The sequence below is a fragment of the Culicoides brevitarsis genome, chromosome 3 (genome assembly GCF_036172545.1).
Source record: "Culicoides brevitarsis isolate CSIRO-B50_1 chromosome 3, AGI_CSIRO_Cbre_v1, whole genome shotgun sequence".
NCBI lineage: Eukaryota > Metazoa > Arthropoda > Insecta > Diptera > Ceratopogonidae > Culicoides > Culicoides brevitarsis.
Window position 1 is genome coordinate 23530107 of NC_087087.1, and position 11024 is coordinate 23541130.

Below are 11024 nucleotides of genomic sequence, written 5' to 3' on the forward strand. Positions count from 1 at the left end.
TCTTAATTTTCAATTCGAGATTCAAAACTTTTTAGAATAATTAAAAATTTCTTACCTTCTGGATCCGTTCCTTTAAGCTGAGCAGTCAAAGTGTCACTAACGGACTTTGCTCCCTTTAACAAATTATATTTTATAAAAAATAGTCAATATTTTAATTAACTTACCGTTTGGATCAAGAGAGCAGCGACGATGAACATGAAAAAATACAAAAATTTCATCTTATTCCGATTTTTAAGCAAACTTGTCACCGAAATGGTTCAACTTTAACTGATAACTTTGTGTCATAAAATTACACTTTTATACCCGCCAACAGTTAAATGTACAAATATTTGACCGTTATGGGACATTGGATGAACAAACATATGTCAATCTAACAGTAATTGCATTGACAGACGTTTTTTTAATGTGGAAAAATTGAACATTTATTCGAGATAATTGAAAAATTTCTGTTAATGCAAAAAAAAATTGTAACACTTTATTAAACCAGATAATTTTCTGTTGATTTTATTTTTTCTTCTAGTGATGATTGACGACTAGAAAAAGTAAAAATGACGTCAATGGCTAAAAAAATAAAAAAAAATAAAACTTACTTTGATTTCCAGTCTCGTAAACGCTACTCGCCAAAATTCCTCCACACTTTTGGTTCCGATTCCCTAAACACGAGAAAAAACACTTATTTTCACCTAATTGCTTGAATCCCGCAATCTGTGGAAAAATATTTCCGCAAAAACAGAACATTTTGTGCTGGAGTCCGGCATACACGAAACCTTCCGTCGCGCAAAAATCAACGCAATGTTCGATGGTAGTGGACAGTCCAAAATTAAGTCGTCGATTGAACATTCGAGTGACAAGACTATCTTTGAAACAACCACGATATCTTCCTTTTTCGGGTAGAACTGTCGAGTCACTGGGAGTAGTTACGGGAATTTCGAGTTTTTCAGTAACGGAAGAATCGGTAGTTGGAGTTTCAAATTGCTCAGCGCATTCATCACCGAAATTGGAACGGACATCCAAACCACATTCTAGAAAAAAATAATTTTTAATTGTGAAAAAAATTAAAAAAAAATATTTTTTTACCATTCGGTTGAATATCCATTTGAGCATAAGTTAAAATAATCCAAGAAATAACTAAGAAAAAAATTTGTCGAAACATTTTTCTTTTATTTTTAGTTGAAAAAAGACAAAAAACGTGCGATGCAAACGAAAATTAATTAGAAACTAATTTCTATAGTGCAAATATTTTTTATGATTGTTTACATGACGCGATAACCCGTTAGAAGTTCAAGAGCAAGTTCTATGAATTCTAACTTAGTAGAGAGTGTTTATTAATCATATGGGAATTTCTCGCGTAATTTTACGCTCTCAGATGCATTTATGAAGCAAAAATATTTTATTTATTGAACATTTATTGAGCATTGATTTATGCAAACTGTTGACAATTTCCTCGATATTTGCATTTAATTTTAATTTCTTGGAATTGTTTATTCGAATCGTTATATTTTGTAAAGCATTTTAGAGAAAAAATATTTTTCAGATTTTTAGAATTTAATGGAAAAAAGCAATAATAAAATACTTAAATTCATGTTAATAAAAAAAAAATAAATTTCTTAATTTAAAGATCTTCATTTAAAATTTGTTTATAGAGAATTTTGTGTTAATAATCAAATCATTAATTTTTGTAATGTTACGAAAAAAAAAATAAATAATTTATTAAACAATTTTAAACTGAAAAAAAAATCTTCTTAGATTTTTCCAACTTTAGTAATTAAATTTTTATAAATTTTTTTCACATACCTATATTTTAAAAATTTTTAATTCAAACAAATATTTTGAATTTTAAAAGATGGATTTCAATTAGCTGAAAATTTTCAGTGATAAATTTTTGGTAGCAAGCTCGGTTATAAAATAAATATTTCAAACCATCAACAACATAAAAACTGAAAATTTTGACACGTTGATCTTTTTGTGAACAATTTTAAACAGTAATTCAATATAAAATGTTAATTTTTTTTAAGTTTAAAAATTATTCAAAAATGCAAATAAATATTTTTTAAAAATTAGTTTCACAATATTTCTTTTTTTAAAATTCTAAACCAATCCTGAGCATACAATTTTTCAACAAAAATTTAAAAAAAAATATCTTAATTATTTTTTTTTATTTTTTAAAATTTACAAATAATATTTCAGTTGTCTGCCCAAAATTAATGACTCTCAAACCAATTAAAGCAAATAAAAACATTCTGTGAAAAATATTTTTAATAATTTATTTATTAAATTAATTTAAATTTAATTTTTTTTAAATTAAATTAAATTAAATTAAATTAATTAAATTAATTAATTTAAATTAATTACTTAATTTATTTATTCAAATAAAAAAATAAAAATTATTCTTTTTACTTTTTTCAAAATTCGGCTTTTATTTTATTAATTTTTATTAATTTATCGCGGATTTTTAAAACGCGAAACAAATTTTAAGGAGACTTAAATATTTCTTTTTTAAATACAAAAAAAAAATAATTTTGTGACAATTTAATTTTTTTTAACGAAATAAACAAAGACGCTCAAAAAATCCCACACACCAAAAAAAGTTTTTCATGTTTTTCCTTTGTCTGTTTCCTATTTTTCCAACTTTACGATATCTAAATACTTTTGTACATCTGCGAGTGTCTCTGTATTTATTGTTTGTAAAAAGATGCGATGAGACAGGTTTTCATTTTTTTGTATTATTTTTTTTTTGTATTCTTGGTTACGACAAAAGCTCTATCCATAGAGAAATAAGTGTGAGTTATTTTTTAATTTTATTTTATTATTTTTTTTCTCGCCTAAAAAAGTATCTTTCTAACATAGGAAACACGCACAACAACAACACCACCGAAAAATAAAAAGACAAGAAAAAGTTTTATTTTACAGGAAAAAAAAGATGACTAAAGTGCCTCATATATGGCAACATAGCACTACTACTTAGAATTGGGTGGCAAGTATGTCGCGTACGAACATAACAACACATTATAAATACTAGTAGTAAAATGTAAGAAGAAGAAAAAATAATTCGTATGAGGGTGGAAGGTTGCGTTCCTTTGAAAGAAGAATATTTTTGACTGTTTGTTATTATTATTTCGTTTTTATTGTACATACGCGCGTCTTTCACTCTCTTCCTTCTGTGTGTGTGTGTGTATTTTTGTGTGCATGTCAGTTTTTTATAGCTTCTTCATAAATGTAGAATCGTGTCCCTGACACATTATACGTCGCGTTGTCGTCGTCGTTGTCGTTGCTGCCGCTATACATCATAAAGATGAGAAGCATTAAAATTTAACAGCATATCATGGCCTCATGGCAACTTTAAAAAATAAAAGAAAATGTTCCTCGAATAGAATAAGAAATAGATGTATGAATGTAAAAAAGGGGGTTAGGAGCGGCAAAACGTGAAAAATAAAATCATCGCAATTTAAAAACGACACACACACGCTACACTGGTGTATCTTCTGTACATCGTGTGTATTGATCGAAGAAGTTTTTAACACTCACTATAATAAAAAACTGAATGTTTATATATATTTTTTTATGTGTATGGATGGATATAAAACTTTTCATCATCATCATACACCCCCGAAAAAAAAGCGAGCAAAGAAAGTATAAAAACGGGATTGAAAAGAATTTCTGGAAAGGAATAGCTTAACCGTATTTTAAAATGTCTTAATTTTCACTAAGTTTTCCGAGTTTTCCAGAAGATTTTCTCAAGTTTTTAATTTTTCAACAACAAACTAGACATCTACAAACATTTTAAGATATTAATTATTTTCATGTTTTTCTCACTTTTCTATGAATTTTCCGAATTTCGCTGAAGTTTTTTCGATTTTCCACAAATTTTCCAAGATTTATCATAAGTCTTCTTGATTATCTGTTATGTTGTGTTTTGTAATTTGTAAGGATTTCTATTACGAATTTCATTTTTTTTTATTTTCTTCAAACTTTTCGGGATTTTCCAAAGTTTTCTAATTTTCCGAGTACTTTCTAGGCTAGAATCTACAGTTTTGACGAATTTCCCGACTTTCCAAGTTTTGTAAAAATTTTCCAATTTTTCTAAAGCTTAAAAGCTTAAAGGTTCTTGAGACTTTTTTCTTTTAAAATTACTTACGAGACTTCTTACAAACTGTTTGAAATCTTTCAATTTTCTTCCCATTTTCCATGAGTTTTCCGAAATTTCCCTAGATTTTTCACTAGTTTTAACCTGTTATAATAATTTTTACAAGGGCCCTTGAACAGGGTGCTTGAGTATTCCAAATTTCTCCGATTTTCTACGAATTTTGGCAGGATTTTCCGAGGTTTTCCACAAAAGTTTTGGATTTTCCTTAGGTTTTCTACAAATTTTTTTAAAATTTAACTTTTCACGTTTTTTACAAAAATTCTTCGAAAATTTCAATATTTAAACATTTGTGTAGATTTTCCTATTTCCCACGAATTTTCCGAGTTTTCCCGAGGTCTTCCTAGACTTTTTACAATTTACGAGAATTTTCCTTGTGAAAATCTATTTAAAATTTTCCAAAAACTTCTTGAAGCGAAATATATTCGATTTACCTTATGCTAATTCATGCATTCATAAAAAAAGCTTGAATTAGCAAATCGCGAAATGTCACATCGTTACGGACAAACGGACACGATGGACACAAAACCGCATTTTTCCAAAATAAATTCGGAAATGCGATAAAAACCGTAATAGAGAAACGGTTGCTGCTTACATATTTTATATTTTTTGGGCTCGCATACACGACAACATCTAAAAATTTTACTATTCAACATTAACGATGTTTTTTTCTATACTACACACTCTATACACGAAAAACTGTAAAATATAAAATACGAATCTTATGTTTTTTTCCTCGTCTTTTTTGACTTTTTATAGTGTTTGCGGGAGAATTTTCCGAACGAAAGTCGACACTCGTGCGTGATGGGGTGGCTGTAGCATTAGAGCAACATTAGTTTGGAGCATACATCGCGCGTTATTCTGCTAGTATGAGATCAAGCAGATTTTATAATAATGCCTTTTTTCTTTATTTTATTTTATTTCATTTTATTACGTTACTATAAATTTGGGGCTTTTCATAGTCAAAATATCTCTTTTTTTTTATGAAAGTTTTCTCAATTTTCTTTTTTTTTTTCGTAGGTACGACGAAGAAGAAGCGACGCGTTGTAAGTAAACAACAGAATGCGTGCTCATAAATAAATTCTGTATCTACGTTTGAATCAGCAATAATAAAATATTAAAAGTCGTAAAAAGTTCGCAGATGGGATGTCGAGTTTTGAGAAATAGTGAAGTGGGATGAGGAGAAGATTAGAGTTTTTTTTTCTTGGGGAAAAATGAGAGAAAAATCCGCTTGCAAAATTGATTTGTCTAAAAGTTTTTTAATGTAATTCATTAAATAAACTACTTCAACCGCCACCCAACGCAGCTGACAACAAATCAACGAGGCAACAAAAATATGCTGCCAGCAACGGTACCGAGTTAAGCACTCATGCAAAATTAATTTAAGTTTTATCAAACTAATTTATTGTACTCTCGCGAGTTCCTATTCATAATTATTATTATTATATTTTTGTTACTGTTCGTTTTCACGCTTTGTTAGCGTTGTCACGACGGCATATTGGGCACAAAAATTTCTTTCTCAAGTCCATGAAAAATAATTATATTTCTTAAAAAACCTTGAAATTCAATTTAAATAAAAAAAAAATATGAAAAATCTTGAAATTTTTCGCTTAATTCCGCCTCTGAACGATCATCATCATCACGGAATATGATAGAAAAATTATATTTTCGTGTTTTTTGTTAATTGTTATTATTATTATTATTTTAAAAATAAAATGGAAAAATATCATATGAAACAATGCGCTGCGCCATGCTGCGAGGCGTGTATGTGTGAAAAACTAAAAGGAAATGAAAATATAACAAACTTTACTTTCCTCATAATTTTTTGTTTGTTATACAATTTATGAAGCGAGTTTTCGTACAATTTTTTTTTTTTAGAAAAAAGCACGCTTTTGCCTTTAATTACGCAAAAATGTTATTATGAATAGACAAAATAATTTTTAATTAGTATTTTGTTATTTTCATCATTTGTTTCTTCCGTTAATTGCATGTTGTTCATGTTTTATATTTTTTAATTTTGTTTTTTTTTTTGTTGAGAAACGCGGAAGGAAAGAATATTTAATCAAAAGAAAGTTGGCGAATTAATTTTAAATAAGTTTTAATTGATCAGTTCTTGGAATTCAATACAAAATACTAAATATTATATTTGGAAATTGTCTAATTGCATCTAAATTGTCAAACCTATTGTAAAATCGAATTATTTGATTTTCTCTTTTATTTTTTTCCAAAGAAAAAAGTTTTCAAACGAAAAAAAATTCACTAATTTTTCATTCATTCATTTTAGAAATATTTAAAAATATTTTTTGGCTTTTAAACAAATCGACAAAATTTAGAGTTAACATTTTGGATTTTACTAAAGAATAAGAAAAAATAATTTATAAACGATAATTTTCTTTGAGAAAATCTGTTAAACATTTTTCACAAACTACTTGAAGAGAAATACATGCGATTTGCCTTCTGCTAATTCATGCTAATTCAGACGGTCGAAGTGATATAATTAAAAAAAAAAAAAAAAACAATTTTGTACGTAAAAATGATGATTTATTAAGATTTAATAAATTTTTAAATTAAAATTAAATTAATTAAATTTTTAATTATTTTTTTTTATTTAATTTTAAAATTGAAAAAAAAATCTAGTTCTCCAGAATTAATTTTAAGAAAAGTTGATTTAGGTAACGTGATTATTTTTTTTCATCTATGTTTTGAAAGAAATTATCTTATATTTTAAGACTTATCAAACTAAAACTTTCTTGATCGACCAAAATTTTTAAGACAAAAAATTATTGAAATTAATTAATTAAGGCCGCCTCAATTTTTTTTCTATGTTTTTGTCCTTTGCTTTATTTCAAAAGCCGAAAATCCAATGGGGAAAAATAAAAAAAAAGTTGAAAATTAAATCAAAATTGACCGTTTTTTGGCCTTTTTCATATTTTTTCAAAAAATTTTCAAAAATTTTTTAAAATATTTTCGATTTTCAAGAATTTTTGTATTAAAAAACGAAATTCGACATGAATTTTCTTCTTTAAAAATATTTGATTTTTTGACACATTTTTTTTTAAAATTTTTTTGTCTAAATTTTTAGCTTGAAATATTTTGAGTTCAATTTGATTAAACTAATAAATGAAAAATTAGTAAATTATTATTTTAATTAAATTTCTTAATTTTCGTAGACATTTGAATAACTTTTACAAAAATAATTTTAATGCATGAATTAATTATCATGATTGTGACATAAAGATATCAAGCAAAAATTAAGTGTCCTGAAAATGAAAACAAAAAAAAAGTCACGTCACTTTTCACCTTCCGATTCACCTTCAGATTACCTCAAAAAATCATCACGGAAATCGCCGCTGATGTAAATCTCTGTCAAAAAAAGGAAACATTTTACACACCACTTGATCCACTTTTTTTTTTAATTCGCATCTCCCTCTTGCGTAACCCTACACCAACCAATTATCTTGTCAAATCTCATGTTAAGGTGTTGACACTCGAATCGTAGCTCTCTATAGCTGTTGTTGTTGTTGCCATTATATTGACTTGTAATTGCATTTTTTTCTGTTCGTTCGTTTCGCTGCTGTTGTACGAAAGTAATCAAGCAATAAGTATTAAATTAAAAAGCTGAGATATTCGATGCAGATTAAATGAAGCCACAATTCGTTTAATTTTTTTTTTCGTGCATCTCTACGTGAATACGTGGAAATTTCCTCATTTTTCTGTATTTATCAAATGTTCAATTTTTTTTTCGAATATATAATTGGTGCATGTGGTCATTTAATTTTTTTCCCTCTTATTTGTGATTTTTTTAGGGTGTTATGGGAGATTGTTTTTTTTTCGTCTTTTTTTGCTATTTTATTTTTATGATAATAATAATGATGATGTGTCTATAACGCAGATGTGTGTGCATGCAATATATAAAAATTAAAATTTACGCCTCCATCTACCTATTTATTGATAAAATTGTACAATTTTTTTTTGTTATGTGTTTTAAGCTTTATAATTATATTGAGTCATTGATTGGTTAATTTGGTAAAAAGCTTGAATGTAATATGTGTATAGAAAAAAAAACATTTTTAAATTTTTTTGGCCGTATACACCACGAGTGCACGATAGACCCTAAATGTCGTGCATACACACATGTACGTGGTGAGAAAAGTAGCTGCATTTTAAAAACGCATTTTTATTTTTTTTCTACGCTTGTGTGGCCGAATACGAGTGATGACGAAAAAAATACAAAAAAAGATCCACCCATTTTTATAAAAAAAGCAAAAAAAAAACACAAAAAAAAATTATATAATATAAATAAATATACGATAATGCACCGGACTACATTATAAATAATATTATTTTTGTACGGCTAAATGTGAGCGTATGAGGGGGTAATTTTTTGTTGCTTTTTAATATTATACATTTTTTTTTTGTTTTTTTTTTCAAATTGGAAATTCATATGAAAATAATTTGATTTTGTACAAGAATTTAAATTCCATCCTTAAATGTATTTATGTCCCTCAAGCAACGTTCGCTTTTTGATGAGTTTCATGGAGATCAATGATGATCCTTGTAGCAATATATCAGAGACTGGGTCATCTATCAGATGAGTAGTACTATTCAGGAATTGTTTTATAAAAAAAATTAAAAAAAAATCAATTTTTGATTGAAATAATTTTTCATTTTGTACGAAAAAAAGGCGCAAAACTTAAAAAATCGAATTTTTTGGAAGATTTTTATTTTTTGTGTTTCTTAAAAATTATTAATTTTCTTTTTAAGCTGTATTTCAACATATTAATGGATAGGATTTGAATAACAAAAAATACCCAGGACTTAAAAGATTTTTGACGTAAACTTAGACTTAAAAACTCGATTAAAATATCTTGCAAAATTTTAAAAATTAAATGAAAGTTATTAAAAATTTTCATTTTTCCACATATTTTAGGAATTTTTAAAATTAAAAAAAAAATATAAATTATAAAAATTATTAATTATAATAAAAAATTATTTTTTAATTAAAATTAAAATTTAATGAATTAAAGTTTAATTAATTAAAATTTAATTTTTAAATCAAGTTTTTTTATTTGATTTAATTTTTATTATTTTTTTAAATTTAATTTAATTTATTAAATTTTAAAACTAAATTTGCATTTTTTTTAATAATTTTTTTATTTTTTTTAATTTTTTATTAAATTTTGGCCTAAATTTGCATAATAATTTTTTTTTTCCTAAATTGGCCGAAAAGTCAAAATCTAAAGATATATTTTATTTTTAATTTAACATTCATTTAAGGCAATTTTAAACTTTTAATCAATTAATCTTAATCGATTAATTTAAAATTTCATAAAATTTTCATGTTTAGGTCAAAAGTTTTATTTTTTGAAATTTAAGTTTCTTTTATGTCTCAAATCCTAAATATGGTAAATTAAAACTAATTTTTTTATTTAATTAAAAAAATTAAATTAAATTAAAAACAAATAATTAAACAACTTCAAAAATTAATTTTTCTTAATTTATAAAACTTACCTACAATACTTAAATCCTAAAACTTCAAATATTTTCAATAAAAATAACTTTTTATACCTTAACATCTTAAACCAAATATCAAGTGGAGACGCCTAGCTCCAAATTCACCGGCTGCTCATTAAACATTGTATCAATTGTCATCGACACACGTTAATTCAATCACATCATTATTTTTTTTGTACAAAAAAAGTTTAATACACAACATCTCATATCGAATTACGATTTTAATAAAATACGCGAGAAATATTTAAAACAAAAAAAGAGGACAAATGATTGATTGGTCCTTTTATTCGCATTACACAAAAAAAGTCCTCTTTCCAAAATATTTCAATTATCAGAAATTTTTTTCAACAAAAAGCTTTGCTCTTTACTGTGAAAATTATTAAAATTATCTTTCAACTCGTTTTTTAATTATATAAGCTGCTTATTCAATACACTTACCTGAAACACTTCTTCACAATCACATAATTTACAACAAAAGCGGTCAATTTAATAAAAGGTGAGATAATTCTTTTTTTTTCGACTATCTTTTTGTTCTTTTTTATATTAAGTTTATTATTTTATTTAAATACGTGTGAGATTTCTTTTTTATCATTTTTTCTCTGTTTATGATTTCTTTTTTTTTGTTTAAAATAGCCTTTATCATTAAATATTACAATTTTTTATCGTAAATTTCGTCATTTTCTTGTGTTCTTTTTTGTGCCTACATGAATGACGAACACGACGATTAATATAATATAAGTAATATAATAATAATAAAGTGTACATTTTTTAAAAATATTTTGCCCGTATATTACAAGTTGGTTTCTTTCATGTTTTTTTTTTGAACGATGATAAAATCATTTTGAATCATTAAAACTATATAATATAATATAATAATAATAATAAGGTTAAAAATTACTTAATTATTTATTATCATTTATTCTCTCTTTTGAAGATTTTTTTTTAATATTAAATAATTTTATTTTTTTAACATAAATTAATTTCTGGAAGTTTTGATTTTTTTTTGTCATTTTAATGACCTTAGGTTTTGGCCTACATACATAGAAAAACAATATTAATTTTAAAACATTTTATTTTTATTAAAATATTAATTTTAAAAGTTAATTAAAGAAAAATTGGTAACTTTTAAAATTATTTTTTTTAATTTAAAAAAAATATGAATTTTTTTATTGATTTTTCAATTAATTTTTAAAAGATTTTTTTTTCATAAAATAATTAAAAGTATATTTTCAAATAATATTTTATTTTACTTATTTTTATTTTTTTTTTAAATAATCTTACAAAATAATTTTTAAAAAATTATTTCTGACTAAAATTAATTAAATTTAACAAAATTCTGTCAAAAGTATTTTTTTCATAAACTTACCAA

At 25.0% G+C, this 11024-nt stretch overlaps 1 protein-coding gene across 1 annotated transcript; it reads right to left on the reverse strand.

The window, feature by feature from the left end:
• Positions 1 to 376: 376 nt before the first annotated feature.
• On the reverse strand, positions 377 to 1228 carry LOC134834394 (uncharacterized). The gene is made up of 3 exons (XM_063849042.1): positions 1078 to 1228; positions 591 to 1022; positions 377 to 533 (listed from the first exon to the last, which is right to left on the reverse strand). The coding sequence occupies exons 1-3, from the start codon at positions 1151 to 1153 to the stop codon at positions 517 to 519; spliced, it is 525 nt and encodes a 174-aa protein (XP_063705112.1). The 5' UTR covers positions 1154 to 1228; the 3' UTR covers positions 377 to 516.
• Between the last annotated feature and the right edge of the window lie 9796 nt (positions 1229 to 11024).

Excerpts from the sequence above, each read along its gene's own strand:
- LOC134834394 (XM_063849042.1), bottom strand. The coding sequence starts at position 1,153 with ATGTTTCGACAAATTTTTTTCTTAGTTATTTCTTGGATTATTTTAACT. Across the intron at positions 1,023-1,077 it reads AATGGATATTCAACCGAATG|AATGTGGTTTGGATGTCCGT; the intron begins GTAAAAAAATAT and ends ATTTTTTTCTAG.